The 25,007-nt window shown below is 55.1% G+C and overlaps 1 protein-coding gene across 10 annotated transcripts; it reads left to right on the plus strand.

The window, feature by feature from the left end:
* Positions 1 to 11,246: 11,246 nt before the first annotated feature.
* On the plus strand, positions 11,247 to 23,963 carry ARFGAP1 (ADP ribosylation factor GTPase activating protein 1). 10 transcript variants are annotated; one of them, XM_036323590.1, is made up of 14 exons: positions 11,247 to 11,404; positions 15,028 to 15,091; positions 15,301 to 15,410; positions 15,587 to 15,758; positions 16,201 to 16,301; positions 17,188 to 17,274; positions 17,544 to 17,640; positions 18,957 to 19,013; positions 19,629 to 19,661; positions 20,552 to 20,581; positions 21,407 to 21,463; positions 21,900 to 21,959; positions 22,489 to 22,565; positions 23,251 to 23,744. In XM_036323590.1, the coding sequence occupies exons 1-14, from the start codon at positions 11,259 to 11,261 to the stop codon at positions 23,591 to 23,593; spliced, it is 1,434 nt and encodes a 477-aa protein (XP_036179483.1). In that variant the 5' UTR covers positions 11,247 to 11,258; the 3' UTR covers positions 23,594 to 23,744. The 10 variants fall into 10 exon arrangements, with proteins under 10 accessions (XP_036179483.1, XP_036179485.1, XP_036179486.1 ...); XM_036323592.1 differs by lacking the exon at positions 21,900 to 21,959; XM_036323593.1 differs by lacking the exon at positions 21,900 to 21,959 and having other exon boundaries at positions 22,495 to 22,565.
* Positions 23,964 to 25,007: the final 1,044 nt, after the last annotated feature.

A 25,007-nucleotide genomic window follows, 5' to 3' on the forward strand; every position in this document is an offset into this window, starting at 1 on the left:
TTCCCAGCCAGGGAGAGGCCATAGGAATAGCCATATGCACTCAGGGCCTTTGGTACACCAAGGTTTTGGGAGCAATTTAATCGAATCAATCAGAATTTACCCAGTATTCTCACTTCTAGATGTCTACGTCCTGACATACTCATGTGAGTGCAGAGACCATTGTACTCAATTGTGGCGAAGCAAAATAATGACAATAGTGACAACAGGGCCCCAGTCTGCCACAGGGGCCAATAGAGAAACTGTAACATGCACCTGTACTTAGGAAATCAAGATTTCATTGTAAAGACTGATGGGAAGCCCTAGCCAGTTTGGTTCAGTGGATAGAGTGTCGGCCTTCAGACTGAATGGTCCCAGGTTCGATTCCAGCCAAGGGCACATATCTGGGTTGCGGGCTCGATCCCCAGTGTGGGGCGTGCAGAATGCAGTCGATCAATGATTCATTGATGTTTCTATCTCTCTCTCCCTCTTCCTTCCTCTCTGAAATCAATAAAGAAATATATTAAAAAAAAAAAAAGACTGATGGGAAGAAGTGCCTGCCCAGCAAGGTGCTGAGTGGTGGGGAAAGTGTGGAACCACCTGTGTGTTTATTTGGGAGAACCAGTATGGGCAGGTCCAGCCCTGTGTAGTCCCAACTATTTCTTTGGGCTCTGCCACCCCTGCTCGAACCAGCTGGCCAGGCTGTGGGGCCCATGGAGCCACTCACAACCAGTGCTCAAGCCCACAGCCATTTTTTTCGATACTTGCATGTGTTTAGGACAAAACTGCTGTGGTTCTGACTCTGAGACTGAAGCTGGGTTTCCCGATCAGAGAACTTGATAACTCCCTCCTCGTCCCCTTCCCGTGCCCTAGCTCCACACACCCTCCTGCTCTGAGGACAGTGCAAAAACTGGGTGCAAACCTCAGCTCCATTACTTATGACCCTTTGACCTCAGGCAAATTACTTCATTGCTGTGGGCCTCGGTCTCTTCACATGAACAGTGGTTTCATGTCAGAGTGTGCAGGGTTCTCGTGCAGTTTCAATGAGATCGTCTTTTTTTAAAATTTAATTTTGTTTTATTTCTTAAAGTATTACAAAGAGTATTACACATGTCTCCTCCCCCCCCTTGACATTCCCCTGGCCTCCCCCACCCCCCCAGTGTCTTGTGTCCATTTATTATTCTCATATGCATGCATACAAGTCCTTTGGTTGATCTCCTACCCCCTCCCCCGCCACAACCCTCCCCAGGCTTCCCACTGTAGTTTGACAGTCTGCCCAATGCTGCTCTGCCTCTGTATCCATTTTTGTTCGTCAGTCTATAATTGTCCTTATTATCCATAAATGAGTGAAATCATGTGGTATTTTTCTCGGCTTCCCAGGGGCCGTCTCAGCCTCACAGGGGCCATCTCAGCCTCACAGGGGCCATCTCAGCCTCACAGGGGCCATCTCAGCCTCACAGGGGCCGTCGCAACCTCACCAGGGCTGTCTCAGCCACACCGGGGCCGTCTCAGCCTCATCGGGGCCGTCTGGGGGCCGTCCCAGCCTCACGGGGGCTGCCTCAGCCCTACGGGGGCCGCCTCAACCTCACAGGGGCCGTTTCAACCTCACAGGGGCCGTCTCGGCCTTACGGGGGCTGTCTCGGCCTCACGGTGGCCGTCTCAGTGACACGAAGTTTGGCATTCTGTCCTTTGTTGGGCGGCTCCTCACTGGACAAAATCTCCAGGCGTTCCTGGTGGCTGAATATCTGGTATGCTTGCTTGGATTTCGTTTTCTACCAAGTGCACAGACTGCCTGTCTGCCGTCTCCCAGTGTCCCATGTGAGACTGGATCTGGTGGACCTGCCTGTGCATTTGCTGGTACAGTGGTTCCACGTTGCCGGCCCAGCCGGGTCCGGCTCCGACTTCCTCCAAACCTGACTCCGCTTCTTGAGTGTGTCCCTTATGTATGTGAGGAGTTGAAATCTGCAGTCTGCTGGGCTGGGCTGCAAAAGTGCAGGTGGTTCCCTTTGTGCACTGGCACAGCTTGGGTGGGGATGTAAATTGAGTAGGGCAGGGTCCCCGGGAATCACCAGGGCGGAGCAAGGGGCAATGGCGTCTCCGCAACTGCTAGTCTCTCCGCGACTCCAAGTCTTGTGTCCCCAAGTGCCAGCTAGCAGCTCCACGAGACACCCACTCTCGCTCTCCAGCCCGTTGCAAGGCCATCCCGCCTCTCCCCGCAGGGGTCTGGGACCTCAGGATCCCGCCCCAAACAAGCTCAGTGGATTCGAGAGTCTATATCCCCTTCCAATTGAAAAAAACTGCGCATCCAGTTGCAGCCAGCCTGGCGCGAGACTCCACATCTCTGTTCTTGGTGAATCACCAGGGCGGGGCCAAGGGCAATGCGTCTCCATGACTCCTCGCCTCTCTGCAACTCCACGTCCCCACGTCCCCGGTGGTGGGCAGCTCTGTGAGCAAGCCACCCTCGCTCTCCGACCCCGTTGCATGGCCGTCCAGCCTCTCCCCGTAGGGGTCTGGGACCTCAGAATCCCGCCCCAAGCAAGCTCAGTGGACTCGAGAGTCTGCAGCCCCTTCCGATTGAAAAAAACCGTGCATCCAGTTGCTGCCTGCCTGGCGCGCGACTCCGTACCTCCATTCTTGGAGTCTCTGCACAACCTACTCAGTCTCAATGCTCTTCTTTCTTTCCTTCCAGTTGTAGAGCTTCCACTGGGCCAGCTTTTCCACGGTTCTGAATGATACCTGTTTGTCTTATAGTTGGTAGTCTCGATGTTGTTGTGGGAGGCAGCACACACAGGTCTATACCTTACGCCACCATCTTGGTTCTCCCAATGAGATCATCTTTATCGAGCCCAAGGCCTGACTTATGGCAGGTGCTCAGGAGTGTGGGCCCCTGGCCTGAAAGGGGAGTGGACACCTCTTTTCAGGGATGGTGAAACTGAGTCCAGGAAAAAGTAGAGATTTTCACCAGTCCCACAGCGACTTTACAGATCTCAGCTGCTACCTGGCTTGTGGGGGCTTCCTCCCTGCTCACTTTGTGTGGCCCCTGGTGTCAGGAGCCCTTCAGCTCTGCACAGCCAGTGGCTCTGAGGCTTTCCTTTCCCCTCCCTTGAATTTCCTTCACATTGAGAACTTTCAGAGCCCAGGGGAGGAAACCACAAAGATGATCACATTACTGTAACGGAGAAGTAATGAATCACTGGCAGTTTTAATACAAAAATACACTGTCTACATATTTCAGGTGGATTAATAAAATGCTTCCAGTTTGCAGCTGCACGCTCTCACTGCTCTCACTTTATTGCCCAGACTCTGGCTTTGTCAGGGAGTGTCTCATCCTTTGTGACGCAGTCATCGTACCATCGAAGGGTCACAGAGAGAGGCAGAGGCTGGAGTGGCAGGCTTGCTCTGTCCTTGGAAGGGCCACCCTTCTGGCTCTGGGAAGATGGGGCTCGCTCTGGGGGTGAATGTGGCCCCAGATGTCCCATAGTTCAGCGTGGAGTGCAAGGTTAACTTTTGCTTTATGATCAGAAAATGAAAAATTCAGCCTCCACTGGTTATTTGGTCTTGCCAGTGTCCGATGTCGGCTACAGCTGTGCTCTTTCCAGGAACACCTTCCCTTTTTCTCTCTTTCTCTTCCATGTCTCACCCTTCACAGCTTGCCTCCTCCAGGAAGCCCACTGTAATTGACCAGCACTCACCTCTGACTCTCTCAACTCATGGAGCCTATACAGGCCCAACCACAGGATCTGAAATCTGCAGTCTCATATTACCACCTGTACAGACCCCATTGGTGCCTTGTCCACATCACCTCAGCCCTCCTTATTCCTGTGAATGCCACTGGCTTCTACTGCAGAAACTGGTGGCTCTTCCCTGAGGGTGGCTCCCACTGAAGGAGGGTGGCTCATGCTCAGCTGGGCACAGGGCAGGCTGGTAATGCCCAGGAGTCCAGATAAGCACTTAGGGCATCACTCAACCAACAGTGCAGGGAAAGGCAAATTAAACTGCAATGAGGCTCTCGGCCACTGGAGCTTACCGTTACATCGGTGAGTGTGGCAGGGGAGCCAAACCTAGGTTTGAAATGAATGACTCTTTGCTTTTGCATCGGACTCGCTGGCTCCCTGTGGGTTCTTGGGAATCATGAAATCTGGGCACAACATATGGGGGCTCGTCCGGGATTCCCAAGACCATCGAGGGACCCCCGATCCGAAGAGTCTGACTGACCGCGGTATGTGTGTGTCGTTGTATGTTCAGTGTGAGCTCGTTTCTGGAATCTGTAATTGCCTGAGGGGTCTAGGCGGACGCGCCGTGAATGACCACAGGCGGGGGAGAGTTGGAAGACGTTCCGCTCCCCAGGAGGGATGGATATGCCCCTCACCCCAGGAGGGATGGATATGCCCCTCACGAGGGATGGATATGCCCCTCGCGGATTTGAGACGAGGCAGGTCGCTCCTGCCGGTTTGGCGTAAGGCCAACGTCTAGTTGCTTCCATGGAGTTGGAAGCCTGTATTTTCGGGCCCTGTTTAGTGTTCTGTGTTTGTACTGGACGGATGTTATGGGATGGACTCAGACTGCTCCTTTGGGTATTGTGATTGATCATTTCAAGGAGATTGGGGGAGGCTTTAGAGCTCCCTCAGGAGTTGGGAAGTTGTTAGGAATTGAATGGATTGTTTAAAGTCTGAATGAATGTCTGGTGAAAGTGTGGGAGTGTGGAGGGAGGGGGATTGCCCTCCCCCCTCCTTTGTGTGGCGGTTGGGCGGCCGCCTGAGTGAGGGTCTGTGGAAACAGGTCACCCCCTCCCCAAGTAAATGCGTCTGGGACTTCTGTGCACGTGTTAGGAGAAAAGCTGGCTTAAAACTAATGTGCGCACCGTCCGTTTTCGGATAGGGTTTTGGGCTAGCGTATTTAATTTGCTACCTAAGATTTTAAAAAGTTCTGCAATATAATGTTGGCCATCTATCTTTTAGGGGTTTTGGTTTGCTTTTCCCTTGTTTATTGTGAGAATGAGGAAATCATCTTTTCTCTCAGAGAACAGTTTAGAGCGCCACAATGTTGAGCTGCCTGACTTGGCAGCCACCATGTTGGCCGCATGGCATGCCGTGCCCCTGGGGGCCGCCATCTTGGAACAGCAGGCCCCTCCCTCTGACTTAGTCAATCACAAAAGGAATGTCTGCTCACTGAGGCAGGATGGGATTTCAGGGGTGGAGTTTTAAGGCGGAGTTTTACTAAGGAAATGCAGATGGGGCAGAAAGTGTGCCTGCCTCCCAGATTTATTTAATACTAAATTAGCAATCATGGTCTTAATATAATTTTAGTGGTATGATAGACCAATGTTTTGAGCAGCTGGCTTTATAAGGGCCGACAATAGAGCTTGTATTTCTTAAAGGGCTTGTAGATAGAGAATTGAAAAGCTTTTACAAATTCATAAATGCATCCAGGATTTCTGTGCACATGTAAAGGAAAAGGCCAGTTTAAAAACGAGTGCGCATAGTTTTGAGCTGAACTTGACCTTTTGCTGTGTACAGAATAAAAACCCTAGACTGTTTTGGCCTTAATAGTTATGGGTTTGCTTCTTGAATTCCCCAGCAGGAAAATTGTGACCATTTTGAAATTTAGCAGCTATGCCAGGATAGCAGTAACCCAATTTCTAAAGTAAAGTACAATTATTTCAGGTAGAAACTGTGGTTTAAAAGTTCTAGCTACCTGGAAAGCATGGCCTTGGTATGATGGGAGGAAAAAGAAATGTTAAATGGATGGTAGACCAGTGAGCTGGGACTGGTCACTGATGGTGGATTATGAAAAGGGCTGGATGTGGCCTAACTTCTCCTTCCTTGGTACCCCTGAAACGTCTGAGGGTACTTCTGGCCTTGGTTTTCCAATGTGTTAAATCTGTTGATTTTGTTGTTTCGCCGAAATCCTCTTGAAGGACATTGAATGGTTCTTTCCTTCCTCTTTAACTTTTGGGGGATTGTGTGAATGGATTACTGATGTAGATTATCAAGAATCTCTAAGGTACTTGTCCTGTATCTGGAGGAATGGCTTCTAGATGGTATTCACCGTCTCTGGGACTTCCGGAGGGAAGTCAAAGCTCGGACTGGCTAAGGGTTCGAATCTGGCCTATCTTTTAAAAAGGTAGAAAAGAAGCATTCCTAAGCAGTTTTCTACTGCCTCTGTTTAGGGACTTGTTCTGTATCTCGACACAACTGAAACTGATTTGTTGGTATTTTGTGGTATAAATGTGGCATGTACCTCAAAGTTCTTAATGGGGAATGTATCTAGTTATCGTGCCTATTTAGTCTTGATTTCCTTGTTCAATATGAGTACCGTTTCTACCTGGATGAGACATAGGTCAAGAATCCTGTCCTGGGATGTGGGAAAGGGAAGCCCCCACATCTGTTCCTGTCAGGCCCCCATCAGGGGACTTGGGTGGTGTTCCTGTTATCTGCTCAAGATCCCAAGACTGTAAAGGTACTTGTTCACTGAAAGGGTGTAAGTGTAAATATTTATTTGATGTTTGTATGTCTACTTGGGTATAATTATTTGTTCATGTAAGTGTGGAAGTCTGTGGGAAAAAAAGGCACACGCTTGCCCCAAGAGCGCTTGCTCTCTGTCAGAGGTGGAATAGGCCCACCTAACTAGTAAACATCTCTGTCTGTTTGTTTGCTGGGAACTTTGATTTGCTATGTGATATTCAGTGCTGGGTTGGGATTTTGGAATTCTGGGGTAGATTTAAAAGGTATTTGTGGCTTTTCTAGTCTGATTGGGACATTTAAGGGTGGGGCTCACAGTTCCTCAGGGCAGAGATTCCATGGGCCCTTCCCCCTGCCTGTGCTGAATTAAATAATACAGGCCAGTGTCATTTAGCTTGCTGGTTAAAGGAAAACAATGGGCCTTAGAATCTGTAAAGGTGGGCAGGAATGAAGCTGGTCAAATGTACTGCAAGGGTTTGGTACCTGTTGCTGCTAGCAAAGGAGGGGCTGATACCCACTTCTAACGCACTCCCTTGAAAGAGGCCTGGTTGCTGCTCTGCCACAAAGGGAACTGATAGAAAGGCCAAAAAAAAAAGCAGAGCGCTGTAACTGATAAACAGGCTTACCTAGAAGCCATCAGGACTTTGAAGTTCTCCAAGAGAGGAGGAATCTGACTCGGAGACTGGCGAGGACTGGGTGGCTTTTCTTTAACAATCTCTGTCCTTGAGAGGGCTCCAGAGGGTGCACGAGGACATTTGGCCGCGCCTCCGCGCCATCTACGAGACCAGCCCAACCCCAACTCCTCATCAGCACAGACCAGGAGATTGGGTCCACGTCAGAAGGCACCACCAGGAGATCCTAGAGCCACGTTGGAAGGGTCCCTACACTGCGGTGCTGACGACCCCCACCGCTCTCAAGGTAGACGGCGTCGCGACCTGGGTCCATCCGGAAAGACTTCATCACCAAATGGAGCATCGATCGAGATCAACGCAACCCGCTCAAGCTCAAGCTACGGCGTGCTCGACCTGCCTGATGCCGGTAACATGACTTGGGATCACTCCTGTCACCAGGAGCCCCCACAATACTGTGTAATAATGCCTGCATCTTCATGGACATGGATCCAAAGAGACAAGGACAATTTATAGGATCACATGTTTAGTAGCAGAAGATTTGGCTGCCTGAAGCGGCCATGATGCCAATATTATGTTTCATTGTATTGATATGTTATATTAACCTTTGATTCTTTTGCAGGTTTGAATGTATGTTGGCTGTCCTGGAAGGGAGCTGTGTGGGGTGACCCCCAAAAGTAAAGGGTGCCTAGCTGCCAAGAGGGCAGGTGCCCAGCTGGGCAGGGAAGGGTGCCCATCAGGTTTTGGTCTCTGTTGAGAGACAGCTAACAGTTGGCAGCCTGTAATACTGTCTTGCAGGCCTGAGTCACCATGCCCATGTCGGGTAGTAAAGCTGGAAAAAGCCTGTTTAGAATAGAAGGTCTGAGGCATGGTTATGCATAGAAAGAAGGTTTTATGCCAACAGTTACTGTTTTGTTTTAAATCCATGAAAAGGAATTAGCAAGGAAAGTCAGAAAATCTTAGAGTAGATCAGTATGTTTTTCTCCTTATGTAATTCCTCCAAAATCTGGCAATGCTAAATAAGTACGTTTCTTTGCATAGATCCAATGAGACTGATTCATAATAGTGGTTTTATTAACGGAAAACTTTGACTGGAGTATCATGTTTTAAAGAGCCCTGTCTGAACTCTAAAGACTTGAAGCCACTAAGAATGCCACAAAGAAAGCCTGGTATCCTGCTTGGGAGCCCTGAAGATGGCTGGCGCTGGAGCATCAGGCCCATGCCCTACCATCACTGGCAGTTGGTAAGAGTAGAAGGGGAGCAGTAAAGATGCCTCTGCATCCCTGCGGAACCCCCACACACTCTGGGCCGCAACAAGTAGGAGGGCTACTGAGATGGGCCTTAAAGCCTGGAGCGTGGGCTCAGGTGGAGTTGCTACAGGTGAGGGATTCACCTAACTCAGCAGATACTGCAGGCAGGCCTGATGGCAGCTGGATGGCTTGGCTTCCTGGCCCTACGGGGCACATTAAGGTTCAACCATGAAATTCCAGCAAAGGTAGTCAGTTACCATTCTTGTTGTGTTTATGCAAACATCAGGAAACTTGATTTGGCTTTTTGATAGCCATGGAGGAATTTTAAGAAGAAAAATCCTGTTTCAATAGAAGTTGTTCTTTCCCTTCCACCAGGCCATTTGTTAAGCTTATAGGGATAGTTCAGTTGATAGTTCTGTGTGCCCAGTATGGGCCTCTAGCAACAGTGGAATAGAAATGCAGTCCGTCTCATGATTGAGCCGGAAGTTCCAAGACAAGGGGGGAATGAAAGGGCGAGGACTATGCCCTCCACCTTGCCCCAGGGTAAGGGCTATGCCCTCCATCTTAACTTGGCCATGTGCTCAGCAAGCTTCTTCCCAGAAGATAGTCAAGGGAAGTGCACGCCATCACTATGACCACATCCTGTGTAATGAGACACCGACTCGCGCCTGGCCAATCGGCAGGGCCCACAGTCCTTTCTCCTCCCCTTACCCCAAACCCCTATAAAACCCCTCTCCACACAGATTTTTCTCTCTCTCGGCCACTGGAGCTTACCGTTGCATCGGTGAGTGTGGCAGGGGAGCCAAACCTAGGTTTGAAATGAATGACTCTTTGCTTTTGCATCGGACTCGCTGGCTCCCTGTGGGTTCTTGGGAATCATGAAATCTGGGCACAACAGTCTGCCCACCAGGGAAAGCACCAAAGCCTATATCCCTGAAGATCCACCGACACAGGGCAGTCCCAGGGAAGGCAAGCGGCGAGGCTGGGAGCACATAACCTTTACTGGGTAGGATAAACTCCTTCAGTCACTTCCTTGTAGCTTATCAGTAGAGCAGTGACCTTGGAATAGCCCTTGTAATGGAACACAGAGATTAACCTAGACAAGATTAAAATCAACAGAACTAGATAGAGACAGGATTTTTGGCCAAGGTCAGATAAGAAACAAGGAATTGTAGAACTTGACCCAAAACATACCATGATGTAATTATAGAGGCATGCTTATGGGATCAAATAGTATAAATATAGATGTAATAGGACAATAAAGAGAGAACCGGGCTATATGACCAACTGAAAAAAAATAAATAAATAAACTGCAATGAGATGCCACTTTGTATACTAGGGTGGCTGCAATAAAAAGACCGACAACATCGAGTGTTGACAAATATGTGGAGCCACTGGAACTCTGACTTCTGGGGGAAGTATAAGATGGTGGAAGACTGCCAAGTTCTTATAAGGTTCAACATATACCTACCCCATCACCCAGCAATTTTACTCCTAAGTAATTAAACAAGAGAAATAAAACATATGCCCACAAAAAGAGTTGTACATGAGCTTCAGGGCAGCTTTATTCATCATCACCAAACTTAGAAATGACTCCAGTGTCCATTATGTAAATGGATAAACAAAGTGGTACATTCATTTAATGGAATACTATTCACCAATTAAAAGGAATGATTCATGCTACAACATAGATGAGCCTTGAAAACATGAAGCTCAGCAAAAGAGCCACACACAGAAGGTCACTTATTGTAGGACTCTATTTATATGAAATTCTCGAACAGACAAAACTAAGGCCTGATAATAGAACTGAGAACGGTGGTTGCCTCTGGTGGAGGTTACAGTGGGGTATGCATTTGTCAAAACTTACTGAACATTTTATTTTTAAAAATCTTTTTTAAAAACTGTGTCTTTATTGATTTTAGAGCAAGAGGGAGAGGGAGAGAGAAAGAAAAACAAACATTGATGTGAGAGAGAAACGTGGATTGGCTGCCGCACTGGATGATGCTCCAACCAACGGAGCCACACCAGCCAGGACTGAACTGTACGTTTTATTGAATATAAATCGTACCTCAGTAATAATGTTTATACTTAATCACTCCAAAAGTTACATAGATGAGTGAAAATATGTGGAATGCACAGAAAAGCACAAAATCAAAACAAATTACTTGCAATTATCTCCCCCCCCCCCATCATCATTGTGAACAGTTCCCTTTCCACAGTCACATGCTCACATACTTGGGATCCTACTACCCACACTGCTTTGTAGCTGGCTCACAATGCCTGTCATGAGACGCGCCTGCTCTGTCTCTCCCTCCCTTCCTGTCTCTGTCTCTCTCTCTCCAGTTGCTCCACACCCCCTCCCACCCTCTCCACCTCCCGCTACACTGTAGGGCCTACAGCAATGGGCTCGGCCAACGGGAGGCAAAATCAGATTAGAGGGCGAGAGGTCAGGTATTTATTCTTCGAGCTTCTCCTGCTGGTCACTTTGTGCTGGCAATGAGGAGGCAGTGGTCCTACAGACGCTCCTTCCAGGGTGGGGAACCTCTACTCCCCCTTTCCTGGGAGCCACTGACGTCACCGGCCAGGCTTCCTGCGCGATTCCTGTGGTTCCCTAAACCCATCCACACCGCTCTAATTAGTCCCTTTATAAATAAACCGCCCTCAGATCACCCTAATTTGAGCAGGCCATCAGTTTCTCGCTCAGAGCCTGATCACGCGCGCGAACGCATTTCCGTGTCCGCGTTACGGAGGCAGGCGGTCCCCAAGCCCCGGCGGACCCGCAGGACCATCCTTTCCGACACAGAGTGCGGTCCCCGAGCCGTCCGCGCGGGTCTCCAGCTCCCTTGCACGACACGTCCCCAAGGCGACAGTGGCTGGGCGGTGCTTCCGGCCCGGCGGGTAGAAGCGGAAGTCCCGCCCCTGCCAGCAGCGCCCGGTTTCCCATGACACCATGCGAGGAGCAACGTAGCCGGAAGCTGGTGGCGGCGGGGTCGGCGACTGGCGAGAGTCCTCGGTGCAGCTCGCCGCCCGACCCGGCCCGGACCCCGCCGACCCCGCCTGATCCCGGTGCGCAGATCGAGCCCGCCTGGTAAGCGCGCGGCCCGAGCCCCCGGCGCCCGCCCGCGGCCCGGCTCCACGACGCCCCCGGCCCGCCATCCTCTCCTCTGCAGCTGCCCCCAGGCCCCTACCCCTGCGGCCATGGGCCCTGCCCTTCACCCCCGCCCTGAGCCCTGCCGGCCCGGCCCCTGCTCCCTCCCTCGGACCCAGGACCTGGCTTGAACACCGCGTCCAGTCCTGCGAGCCCCCGGGGGGTGTCGGGGCCTGGCTAGTCTGAACGGCGGCCTGAGCGCTTTCGTTCTCTTCTCTTGCCCTTTGCGGTGGGTGATCGCCTCGGGGAGGGGCCCAGGAGAGGACTGTCATTTTCGCCGGTTCACGTAGCTTTACGGAGACTTGTGCTCCTTGTCTGTCTGGCCTAGTAGCCTCTTTGTAAGCCACCAACTGAGAAATAATTGTGTTCGTTTAGTGCAGCTCTGCTATTTCTGCCTGCCGCTTGTGATGGCGCGAGTGGGCGCGAGGACCGGCTCCTGGGTTGGTTTTGGCGCCTCTTTCCAAGCAATAGCCCCCTGGGACGAGAGGGCTGTTCTCGGAGGGCGCTGTGGGTGCCTCTGCCTGCCGCCTGTGCAGCGGTGGCCTTGAGTCATCCCTGGTGAGAAAGTCCGAACATAAGGCCAGGCGTTCTGCAGTCCGACAAATGGCTTCGTGAACTGGGAAGACGTCCTCACTGGGTTCAGCTTACACTCCGTTGCAGAAACATTCCATTGGACCATCCCGGTTTCAAGGGTTAAAATAGGAGTTCTTGGGTCATCTTTCAAGATAACAGTTAAGGTGTTTTTTTAAAAGATGTTTTTATTGATTTCAGGGGGAGGAAGGGAGAGGGAGAGAGAAACGTCAGTGATGAGAATCATCTAACAGTTGTCTCCTGCACACCCTCCACTGGGGATTGAGCCTGCAGCCCAGACATGTGCCCTGACCAGAATCTAACTGGGACCCCTTGGTTAATAGGAAGATGCTCAACCACTGAGCCACACCAGCCAAGCCATAGTTAAGGTTTTAAAAGCGAGGAGGTATTTATGCTAAATAGCATTTCAGGTTGGCCCGTGTGATTCAGTGGTTAGAGCTTTGGTTTGCACACCCAAGGGTCGTGGGTTTGATTCCTGGTCAAGGGCATGTACCTGGGTGCGGGTTCAATCCTCAGCCCTAGTCTGGGTGGATGTCGGAGGCAACCAATCAATTTGCCTCTCACATCGATGTTTCTCTCTCCCTTCTTCCCTTCCACTGCCTCTAAAAATCAATGGGGAAAATCTCCAGTGAGGATTAACAAAAAAACAACAATACCTTAGCATTTCAGAGAAATTGGGATTCTCACATCCCAAACCAGTTGCCAATGGGAGGTTCCTTTTAAATTGAAGCTAAGTAATTTACTTTTCACGTATTTTCCCTTTAGTGGTTGTGCAAATGTTCACTCCACTTTATTTGACGCAGTGAGAATTCAGAGCAGGCTCCCCCCCAGTCTGACTTCTGTTGCCCATGTCCTGGTGACCAGACGTGAGGGCAGGCACAGTTGTGTGGGGACCTGTGTCGGCAGGTGTGCGGGTCAGCCCTGCACTCCACCCCACACAGGGCTCTCCTGTGGCTGCCATGAGACCAGAGTCTGCAGAGGGCTCTGTAAATTCAAACCCACCAGCACATCTCTCCAAGAGCGACTTAGCCCGTTTCTGCCTTTCACACTGGTGACAACATTCTACCGGAAGCATTCAGTCTGGGGGCCGGTCCTGGGCAGGACTGTGCTTTGGTGTGTTTGCCCTCAAGATCTGCTCCTTTCTGGGGGAAATCACACGCAGCACAGGGAACTCCCGGGCAGAAAGGAGCATTGGGTGAATTCTGGTTTGTTTCCATCAATTACAGAAAACAGATCTCTATTTCTTAACTGATCTGGCCTGGAGTGGACTCTGAGGAACATCAGAGTTATGGACTTCCAGGCTTAGGTTTGGTTGTGTGAGACTCAGGGTTCCCCTCACTGAGTAACTTAAGATTAAAGATGAAATTTGGACGGAGATTCTTCTGGTCTTGTTTTTACCTGCACCTCAACATGAAGCTCCATGACACTGTTAACGGAGAGCTGGTCTGAGCAGTCAGTCACGTGCCCGCAGCAGTGAGGGGCAGGGAGGTGGAGGTGTGAAGCGCCCAGCAGCAGAGCGGGTGTGCGGCATTGCTGCTCACACTGCTCACACTGACAGCCCTCCGGTGTTCTCCAAAGGCTGCGTGTTGCCATGTGAGTTAGAGGGCAGCTCACAGGTTCCACTCACAGTCGCGAGAAGGCCATCTTCAGAGGCCACACACTTCCAGGTGGAGATGACCTGGAACCCAGGTCCGACCCGAGGTGGTGGACACAGAACCTGTGGGGATCACTAATGTCCAAAACTGTGCGTGGCCCCCACCTCATGCCTCCAGCTTGAATCTTTTTATCATTTTGATTTTCCTGGTCATGAAGTCAGTGGGCCACCAGTGGAGGTTGAACTTGGCCACAGCTCGGAGGCTACAAAGAAGGAAATGGCGGGCCCTGGCCGGCGTAGCTCAGTTGGTTGAGCATCACCCTGCGCACAGAAGGCCGCTGCACACTCCCCACCTAGGCACGTGCCTGGGTTGCAGGCTCGATCCCCAGCGGGTGGCATGTAGGAAGCAGCCAATAGATGTATCGCTCACATCGATGTTTCTCCCTCTCCCTTCTTCTCTTACTAAAAATTAATTTAAAAAAACGTAAAAAAAAGAAAAAGGGTGGGGTGAGATGGAGGGGGCCAGTGGGATAAAGGGGACATCTGTAATACCTTTCAACAATAAAGATTAAAAAAATAAAGAAAAGAAATGGCTTTCCAGTCGAGGTGTTTGACTGTTGTTCCCCAGCAGTGTCCTTGTGAGGTGTGGTGACCGGTCTGCCCTACTGTGGCCATGCTGTCACCTTCATCCCCCATGATGGCCCCGAAGAGACCTACCTAGAGACCCTCTTGCGAACCAGCCTCTTCACATGTCAGGGCCACCGTTCTGCGGCCCCCACGGGCTGGGAGCCTCCCTGCACCCTGTCTCTGAAGGCTGTCAGCCCAAGTCTGGTGTGTCGGTCTTTAGTGAGCAATTCAGGACTCCATATAAATTAGCCAGTCGTGGTGGTACATGGTGGTTAAGCCAAGTGCAAGCCCATATTGCTTCTGATAATGCAGTGGTTCTCAACCTGTGGGTCGCGACCCCTTTCGGGGTCGAACAACCCTTTCACAGGGGCCGCCAAAGACCATCCTGCATATCAGATATTTACATTACGATTCATAACAGTAGCAACATTACAGTTACGAAGTAGCAATGAGAATAATTTTATGATTGGGTCACAACATGAGGAACTGTATTTAAAGGGCCAGAAGGTTGAGAACCACTGTGATAATGGCATTGCCTTGGCCAGGCCATCTAGCTGTTCTTGGTCTCTCTTAGAGTGGAGACAGAGCTCTGCAAGTGGCCCCATCTGCCTGCCGGAGCAGAGGTCTCCCTGTCGCTTCCGAGCAGCTTAGTGGAATTTCTCGGAAGTTCAGCTTTATCGTGTTTTGCACTGACTGGATTTTTCGTGAAGTGACCTATTTGTAAGTTTTAAAAGTTTGTTTTTCTTCGCAGCATCATGGCCAGCCCCAGGACCAGGAAGGTGCTCAAGGAAGTCAGGGTGCAGGAGGACAACAACGTGAGCCTGTGTTTCTGTGGTGCTTTGGTTCAGGGCTCCTGGCTTCCCGGAAGTGGCTGCAGCCTCAGAGCTTGCCCTCCCTGTCTGTCGGCTTCCCAGTCAGCCTCTCCTCTGCTCCCTCTTGGGGCCACCCATTGGGTCTTTGGGGTCCCTGGGTTCTGGGGTCGCCCTGAGCCACCTGGGCGAGTCGCACCTGACCCTCTCCACAGGTGTGTTTTGAGTGTGGTGCGTTCAACCCTCAGTGGGTGAGTGTGACCTACGGCATCTGGATCTGCCTGGACTGCTCGGGGAAGCACCGCGGGCTCGGCGTGCACCTCAGGTCAGTGCCTGCTCCGCTGCAGCGCGCTCCCCGAGGGCGCAGCGCCTCTCAGGAGTCCGCGTGCCCTCGAGGCCTGTGGCTGCGCTTCTGTCACAGGACGCACACGTGTCTAATCCACAGTTTGGGGGCTCTTCAGTGCCAAGCACTTGATAACTAGTTCGATCCTCGGCCTGTAGCTTCGTGCGCTCTGTCACTATGGACAAGTGGAAGGACATTGAGCTTGAGAAGATGAAAGCTGGTGGGAATGCTAAGTTCAGACAGTTCCTGGCGTCTCAAGAGGACTATGACCCCTGCTGGTCCCTGCAGGACAAGTACAACAGCAAAGCGGCCGCCCTCTTCAGGGACAAGGTGAGGCCACGAGCAGGCCCAGGCTGCTCCCATTGGGACTTTAGTGACTCCAGTCCACATACAGAAGGGCATGTGGCCCTGTCTGGTCCGCGCCCTTCCCTTCCCCTCTCCCCCGAGGGAGGCAGGTGGCCTGTGGTTAGTAGGGGGGAAGGATGAACCTTCCTCGCCACCCCTGGGAAACTGGCATCCACACACCTCTGTCCATCTTGGTTAAGATACTCCCGAGGACAGTGGAGCCTGTGGGGGACAGAGGTGACCGAGAACTCACCCACACCATTGCAGAGGGAGACCTGGTCTCAGTGTTCACGTAAGGCAGAGACCCTTGCCCATGGCCACTGAGCCCGGGAGGGCTGCATGGGGCGCACAGTAGAGTCCACTGGAGCCAGCACCACCTAGGGTGGCCCTGACAAGCCTGTACTCTAACCCCCTGTTCCCTCGGCAGGTGGCAGCTCTGGCCGAAGGCAGAGAATGGTCTTTGGAGTCATCGCCTGCACAGAACTGGACCCCGCCGCAGTCCAAGATGCTGCCATCCACTGCCTACCGGTAGCCGCTCCTCTGGCCGCTGCTCTCGGCTGTCCCTGACCTTAGCTCAGGGTCCTTGTGCTGTCCTGGTAACAGCTACCGTGTGCACTCTTCCCAAAAGCAGTGGGGAAAACAACCTTTTAGATTGTAAAACAATATAAGCTTTTTTTGTCAACCAGGGAAGATGTGTCTGGAAGAAAACCTGCCCTCTACACTGCTCAGGCACCAGCCCAGTGCAGATCCTTCTAGAACAGGGGTCCTCAAACTTTTTAAACAGGGGGCCAGTTCACTGTCCCTCAGACCGTTGGAGGGCTGGACTATAGTTTTAAAAAAAACTATGAACAAATTCCTACGCACACTGCACATATCTTATTTTGAAGTAAAAAAACAAAACGGGAACAAATACAATATTTGTATTTGCATGTGGCCCGCGGGCCGTAGTTTGAGGACCCCTGGTCTAGAATGTGCCCATGACATGAATGCAGTTCTGTAGGACTTGTGTCTCCTGTCCTTTGTGAGGGTCACCCCCCCGCCCCCCAGACTGCAGGCACACTGTGGGTGAGCTGGCCTCATGGTGCTCATCTTGCATCTCAGACATCAGAGGCTGGTGTTCGGTGTGACTGGTCTCAGAAGGCTCCCCACTCACCCCGGGGGGTGCCAGGGTCCTCCCCACCTGTTGCCCCTATTGTTAGGCCCTGTCCATAAGGCTGCACCGTCTCCCCTGCTTCTTGTCGGCTTCATGAGCTACCTTCCGGATAGAGCTGGAGCCCAGCTCTGCCTCGCTGCGCTATTACAGGCGCCTAGGTGTGACCAGGGGGTCCTGACAGTACCTCCCAAAGGCCCCTGTGGTAGCCAGCAGGCGTCTGCTGCCCTCTGGTGGCCGCACCAACCGTCAGCTCCATTTCAGGGCCTCCGGCCAGCCGCAGAGCTCGACTGCCTCCTCGGACAAGGCCTTTGAGGACTGGCTGAACGAGGACCTCAGCTCCTACCAAGGGTGAGGCCCAGGGCGCCGGGAGCCGGAGGTCTGGTCGCTCAGGCGAGGACTGCCAGCCCGCTCGGAATGGGGTCTGGAGCGGGAGGAGTCTGAGACTTAGGGGAAGAACATGCTTCTGTTGCGGGTTGTCCTGGAGCCATCACCTTGCAGTGTTGGATGGCTCCTGCCGCCCTGCGTGGTGGCTTGGCCTTGCCATGGGGGCTCCTCAGCCGGACGCAGCAGGAGGGGCTGCGGTGGGCAGTGCGGTGGCTGCTGTGTTTCCCTGTCAGGGCCCCGGAGAGTCGCTACGTGGGGTTTGGAAACACGGTGCCGCCTCCGAAGAAGGAGGACGACTTCCTCAACAGCGCCATGTCGTCCCTGTACTCGGTGAGTGCGCCCAGCGGGGGCGCCGGCCCAGGCAGCCTGTGCGGCCCTCCTCCACCGTGCCTCGGTGTGTCGTTCAGATCCAGAAGTTTTCACTCATTTACTGACTTTGGCAACAAGCATACATTTCAAGTTAGCAAGGAGCATTTCCTCCAAAGAACCAACATTCTGTGTGGATCTGGCACTGCCCGGCCCGGCCCATGTGGGTCCTCATGCTGCTCTGCTGGCCAGTCTGGGAAAGATGAGGTTTGGTGGCAGTCTCTAAGCTGCCCGGCTCCAGCACCCTCTGGGGATGGCACCCTCAGCCGTGCATGGCCCCGACCTGCTGAGGCTGCTTCCGGTTGAACCATTGTATTCCAAGGAAGTAGTCACTGTTTTTTTAAAAAATGGGTGTTGCTCCATCAAAGCATTGATGTGATAGGAACACTTGCAGACACCTGAGGGCCATGCTGGGAGGAGAGGGCTCCTCTGCTGGTGGGACAGGCTCTTAGAAGGGCCAGGTGAAGGACGCACAGGCGGACATGGGATTACAAGGCCGCCGGGGCCGTGTGTGCTCAGAGCTGAAGGAAGCTCTCGGAAGCTGCCCCTTCCCGGCCGTTTCTGTAGGATCCTATCTCAGGCGCGGCAGGAGGCTCACTCTGCCACTTCACACCCCCTTGCCCCGTGCACACTTACTCCAGAGAGGAATGAGCTGCTCAATAAGTTATTTAAAACCACCTATCGCCAGTCTCAGCTGGGTCTCGGGGCGGGAGGCAGGTCTGTAGTGACAACCTACTGGGCAGGAATTTCTTTGGAGAAAGGTGCCTGCCCTCAGAATGTCGTGTTTCATGTCTGTTGTCCCGGCCCCTGCAGGGGTTTGTCTCCGTATCTGATGAGTACGTCTCCTGCGCACAAGCCCTCCGCGTTGCTTCGGGAACGAAAGGCTGTGGCGGATTTAAGTCAGATGTTTGTGTTCCTAAATAGTTTCAGTTGGTTTTGGAGGCTTAGGAGGAAACTTGAACTTAGTCAAAAGAGAAGAGGTTGTCGTGCCCCACCCGCCCCAGGACTGGTCTGTCTGCAGTGGACACCAGGCTCTCCCCTCAGGGCAGGTGGGGGCATTGAGAGCTGTAGGAGGAGCTAAGGCAGGGGCTTGGGTGGGGCCCATGGTGCCACCCTGTGGTCCAGGCCTGGCTCTTCTGTCACTAACATCACCCTGACCGGGCCCCAAAGTGACAGAGATGGTCAGGCCTCCTCTGGAGGTGGATGGTGCGGTGCGACCTGGGCAGAAAGCAACCTGGGCAGCCGCGTGTGGCCTTGACGTGGCCTCTGCTTCCTTCCAGGGCTGGAGCAGCCTCACCACCGGAGCCAGCAGGTTTGCCTCAGCAGCTAAAGAGGGTGTAAGTGCCATCCCAGCGTCCCCGGGCCCGACCCGCACAGTCTGGCCGGCCTGCAGGGGAGGGAGGAGTTGTTGTGAATGGGAGGGGGGAGGCCCTGAGAGGAGCCCGGCGTTGAGGGGCTCCAGCCCCTTCCAGCTCCCGTGGCATGATGCCCTCCCCACCACCACTGGCACCACCACTTGGCCGTGTGGTCCAGCTGGCTCTCAGGAGGGCTGTGCCTGGGAGGTCCGAGCACCTTTCAGCGGAATGTGTGGCCAGGCTTTTCTTCCTTCCCTGTTATAATAGTGATTGGGGGACTGGGCATCCAGAGGGGGTGGCACCAGCTGGGTTGTGGAAAAGCACAGAAAGGTGGGGTTGGGGTGGCACCAGTGGGGGCCCCGTGTCCCAGAGAGCGAGTAGGACAGTTGGCCCAGTGACTGCATGGGTGCCCCTGCCCCCCGCCAGCCTCCCTCCAGTGGGGGCTGGTGTGCTGGGCAGCCTGGCTGTGCCCTTGGAGCCACTGCAGGGGAGCACTGGTGCCTAGTGGCATCGGCAGGCCTGGGACAGCGCCTGTGAGCCCAGCAGAAATGCGGCGGCATCATTCAGGACAGTGTCAGCCTTCTGTTTCCTTTCCAGGCTACAAGGTTTGGATCCCAGGCAACTCAGAAGGTAACAGGAAGGCTGCGCCCTGTGTTCTGTTACCCTCCTCGTCTGTCGGGGTCTGGCATACCCGGGGGTGCCCTTGGGCCCACGCTCCAGGCGGGGGCAGTGCTGTGTGCAGCCTGGGCACTGCCTGGCCTGTGTGTGTGGGCGCCTCCCAAGTTCATGTCCGCCGTGCTCCTTCAGGTGTCCGCGGGTTTGGCAGGCAGGGTAAGAGGCTGCACCTGTGTAGGGCTTGTGGGGCTGGAAAGTCACCCTGTCCATCGCAGCCTGGGTGCTGGGCAGCCACGCGGCCACTGGCAGAGCCCCCGCATCAAGAAGGAGCAGGCGGCAGGCGGCTCCACTGGACCGAGGAGGCTCAGCGTCACGGAGGCGAGGCTGCGTCTGCCAGCCAGCCTCTGTGGGCCCCTGGGGCTGGCGTCTGTCCCGTGTCCCTGGTCAGTGCCTTCTCTTCCTGGAGGCAGGGGTCTCGGCTGCAGCCTTTTCTTTTTTCAAATCCTGGTTAGTGGTCCCTGCAGTCCCCCGGAGGTGCCAGGGCTCTGGGCTGGCCTGTCCTCTCAGGGCTGGGTGTTAGGACTCATGAGGCAGCGGCCATAGGGCTGTCCCAGGCCCCAAGTGAGGGAGGGGTGGCTTCTCCCCCGCTGCTGGGGGCCCCTGCTCTGCTTCTCTGAGCCCCTACTCTTTCAGCCCCTGAACCCCTTGCTCACATGGTTCTGGATGGTGGTCAGTGGGAGTGGAAAGCAGGGTTCAGCGACAGTGAAGGGGGCTCCAAAGTCACTCTGGGGCGCCGTCAGGGTGATGTAGTGATGTGACTCGAGGTGCTTTTGGGGGTGCCCATGCTGCTCTACTGCCTTGCTCTCTCCTCTTTCCCCACTCGATCCCTGTGCCGCTGGGTAAAGTTCTGGGGTTCCAGGCAGCAGCCGGAGCTGGTAAGGTGCCGCGTCCGTGTGTCACCCTCAGCACGCCCTCATCTGTGGGGCCTGTGCTAGGTTCCGCTGTCGCCTGCTGTGGCCTGTCCTGTGTCTGTGCTTACGTGTGCTCACGCTCAGAACTTCTCACTGGCCTGATGGGCTCCTGTTTGGCCCATGCAAGCTGCTTGGGGACCCGCACTTCCTTTGTGACCCAGAATGCAATGGGCACTGATGGCCTGGAATCCACGGGAGCTACTTGGCAAGACTTGCATGGAGTAATTTTCTTGAACCAAACACTCCAAAGGTGTCTTATCCCAGGAGTGAGGTCCTGGCACCCATCCTGAGGCTTTGCTCACAGCCCCTGTCATCCCACTCCTGCCCCCACCTCATCATCTCCCAGCTCTGTCCCCTCCCCTCAGCCAGCGCCTGATGCTCGCTCTCCATGGCTGCGGGGGCTCACGCTGGGCTGCTGAGGTTGCTCCCCTACACCCTGGGGAGCATGTGAGGTGATCTGCTACTGGCCGGGCTGTCTTCACCAGGCAGGATCCACTGGGCTCTGAGGGGAGACCCTGGAGGCGAAGGCTGGGCAGGGCGGACCCCGGGCTTGTGCTGTCCCTGGGCCCCTGCCTGTAAGACTGCGTAGCAGGGCGCAGCGGGTCCGGCCTCTGTGGTCAGGGTGCTCAGGGCCACTTCTACGCAGCTGCTGTGAGTCCCGTATGCCAGTGGACTGCTTGCTGTCTCTGCCCGCAAAACTGGCAGCCGCTGTGCTGACCCTCGTTCTGGGGTGAACATGGTGCCAGGAACTCCCTGACTTCCCTCTCATGGCGTCTGTCCTTCATGCAGGCCTCAGAGCTGGGCCACAGTCTGAACGAGAATGTCCTCAAACCTGCCCAGGAGAAGGTAACACCCACTCCGCATGCCATGCTCTTCTGTCTCCCATGGGCCTTGCCCCCAGGGCAGCTGGTGCAGTGGGCAGGCTGTGTGCCTTGTGTCCCCTGATGTGCTCCCCATGTTCTCCCCATGTCCCCATGCACTCCCTGTGTTTCCCTGTGTGCTCCCCGTGCTCCTCCTCGTGTCCCCCTCCCAAGGGGCTGGTAGCACAAAGGAGGCCCAGACTGCTCAGGAGAAGCTTTCGGTGGCTGGGGGTTTAGGGGCAGTGCCCCGTCCTCAGGAGGTGGTGGGAGATGCTGCAGTGTTAGCCTGGCGTGGGGTTGGGGTCAGCTGCTGTGGGGGGTGCTGTCCTTCGTTAGGAACGGTGCTGGGCTCTGCCTGTCCACCCCCCGCTTCCCCCCCCCCCCCCCCACTTCCCTGGTAACGACACTGCTGGTCCACGCAGGTGAAGGAGGGAAAGATTTTTGATGATGTGTCCAGTGGGGTGTCTCAGCTGGCGTCCAAGGTAGGGTGCCCGTCTACACGTGGGCACAGCTGGAGCCGGTCTCCACATTCTGGCGCTGGCACGGACGCCATAGGCCGGGCACTCGTGCCCAGGTCACTTCTGTGGCCATGGCCCTGGCCGCTGCTGCCTGTAAGCCGGCTACGTGCCAGCGAGAGGAATGTGGAGACAGCTTCATGGGTGGCACAGGCGCTAACCTGTCGCTTCTCTTCCTTCTATCCTTTTGCTGCGCTGACCGTCCCTGGTGAGTGTGGACGCTCTGGGCATGCTGGGGACGCCTGTCTCCACCTCACCGCGGGGGTGGAGCGTGCGTGTGGGTGTGGCCCCATCTCCTGTGCCTGCAGCGAGTTTCCCTTGCTCCTGAGGGCCCAGCCCTCACTGTCCCCCAGCGGCCTGCCTGCTGGCAGACCCTGTTGGGGCAAACAGTAGTGACAGCAGGGACGGCTCTGTGGCTGCCTTTCGGAGCTTGGCCGGGTCGCTGGGCAGAGGCTGCCCTGGGTTCCGTGCCTGAGCTGCGTCCCATCCCCTCCAGGTCCAGGGAGCTGGCAGCAAGGGCTGGCGGGACGTCACCACCTTCTTTTCGGGGCGAGCAGAGGACCCCGCGGACAGGTATGCCCGGGCTCCTGTCCTGAGGTGGCCCCTTCCCTGGGCTTTTCCTCCAGGGCCTCGGAGGCAATCGGCACCCTCATGGGTCCAGGGCGCTGAGGGCCCCAGTGCAGGAGGCCCAGAGGTGCAGCAGCTGGTTGGTGCCCCTCACCCCTCGCTCCGACGTTCTCCCCTTGACCTGGAGGAACTGCTGCTGCCCAGGGCTGGGGGGAGTCTCACCCCCTCCCTGGGGGATGGGCCAAGGCGGGCAGGAGGCCTTCCTGCTAGAGCCCAGTGTGCCGCCCTTCTCTTTCTCTGGCCCTTGGGGGGATCCTGAGGATCTGGTGAAGAGATGGCCGTGCTGGGCCTGGTGGGCAATGCCAGTCCACCCCGATGGGTTGCGTTTCCCAGGCCCCGGAGCAGAAAGCCACTGCTTTCTTGCCCAGGTGCTGTGGGTGTTCCATTGGTGTGGCTGGGGGGGGGGGTGGCGGGACAGCCTTCGGCTTGAGCAGTCGTCTGGACAGTGGGGGGACCTCCGCATTTTGGGTTTTCATTCCCGTTCCCTCAAGGCACCCTCTCAGCTCCCGCGGGAGGCCTGTCTGAGCTGCACTGAGCCCAGGCTTCCCTGGGGGTCCCCGTTCTCAGGGGAGGTGCCAAGGGAAGGCCAGGGGCTTGGGAAATTGTTGTTCAGAGCCCCCCTCTTTCCAAGGCCCCTGGAGGACCAGAGCTACCAGAACAGCGGAGGGGACAACTCCCAGAACAGCACCGTCGACCAGAGCTTCTGGGAGGCCTTCGGGAGCACTGACCCCGCCAAGGCCCACAGGTCCCCGAGCAGCGACAGCTGGACGTGCGCTGACGCCTCGGCCGAGAAGCGGAGCTCAGACAGCTGGGACGTTTGGGGCTCGGCCTCCACATCCAACCATAAGAACAGTGACAACAGCGATGGCGGGGAGGCCTGGGGGGGCGGTGGGGAGGGCCGGCCCAAGACCACCAGGAAGGCAGCCCCGAAGGCCGCTCAGGTGGACGAGGGCTGGGACAACCACAACTGGTAGGCGTGCCGTGCCTGGCCCCAACCGCTGGCAGCCACTGTGTCTGCACTTTGCCCTCTTCCAGCACCTTCCACTTGAGCAGAAACCCGGCCACAGCGTGGAGACAGGGCCTTGGGCGGGACTCTGGGACTCCATGGCTGCAGGGTTTAGAGGCCGGCTGCTGTCCTGCTCCGACCTCCCCATCTCCCCCTCCTGCGTTCCGGGTGCCATGGCGGGCAGGAGCTGGCTGCTGTGGGAGCCGCCACACGTACTAATAAACCCTCCGGGGCTGCCTGGGGTTGTGAGTGCTGCTCTGGGTCTAACTTCCTGCCTGCGTTCGCTGCAGTTCTCTTTTCGAAGAAAATGCCCAAAGTTTTAGAGACAAATACCAAAAGCAGCACCAGCGCTCCGGTTGCTGTCTGCCCCCAACACAAGGCTCTGCCCCAACCCCACCCCTGAGCCCGGTCAGCACTTGGACTTGGACTGGCCCTCTGAGCCCAGGTGGCCCCGCCCAGGACACCTTAGTGAGCTCAGACACAGGCAGCGGTTCTCAACCTGTGGGTCGCGACCCCTTTGGCGGTCGAAAGACCCTTTCACAGGGGTCACCTAAGACCATCCTGCATATCAGATATTTACGTGACGATTCATAACAGTAGCAACATTACAGTTATGAAGAAGCAACGAAAATAATGTTATGGTTGGGTCACAACATGAGGAACTGTATGAAAGGGTCGCAGCATTAGGAAGGTTGAGAACCACTGAATTAGAGTGTGCTCAGGGAGGAAGGCAGGCCTAGTGCCCAGCCCGGGCCCATCCCCCACCAGGCCAGGAGCAGAATGGGGCCTCGCCTGGGCAACCAGGTTGGCACTAGAGCGGTGCCTGTCTGCTCCCCGTTTGCGACAACCTCGCCTCTGCTTGAGGCTTCAGTGCTCTGGGACCATGGGCAAGGTAGGGGCCTGGGGAGGGCCAGCCCTGCCCTTAGCCCACCGCTCCCCCCCCACCCCATGTGCCCCAGCCTCCAGCGAATCTCACTTCCTCTAACCTGAGGACCTGTGCTTTCTGTGCCTGCCTCCCCCCAAAATACCTCTGCCTGCAAAAGCTGAGCCCAGAGAGGCCTGAGAGCACCCAGAGGTCAGGCCTGCCCTTCTCAACTACCTGGGCTGGGTGGGGATGAGGGCGGGGTGGGCACCCCATCTAGGCGCTGATTCCTGGGATCAGGTCTGCCAGGCTGCGGGACCATCTGGGTTGGCTGGGAGGGTATGGCTGAGGCTGCAGACTTCGGAGGGTGCTAGAGAGGCGGCCTGTGCAGAGGGGGTTCCCCAGGAGGGTGGGTGTGGGCCTGGGCACTGGGACCACAGCACAGACCCAGGGGCTTAAGGTCCTGACCTGGGAGTGATGCTGGAGGACTGGAGAGGGGGGTTGGCTGGCGTGCCTTTGG

Source organism: Myotis myotis, unplaced genomic scaffold (genome assembly GCF_014108235.1).
Source record: "Myotis myotis isolate mMyoMyo1 unplaced genomic scaffold, mMyoMyo1.p scaffold_m19_p_9, whole genome shotgun sequence".
Taxonomy (NCBI): domain Eukaryota; kingdom Metazoa; phylum Chordata; class Mammalia; order Chiroptera; family Vespertilionidae; genus Myotis; species Myotis myotis.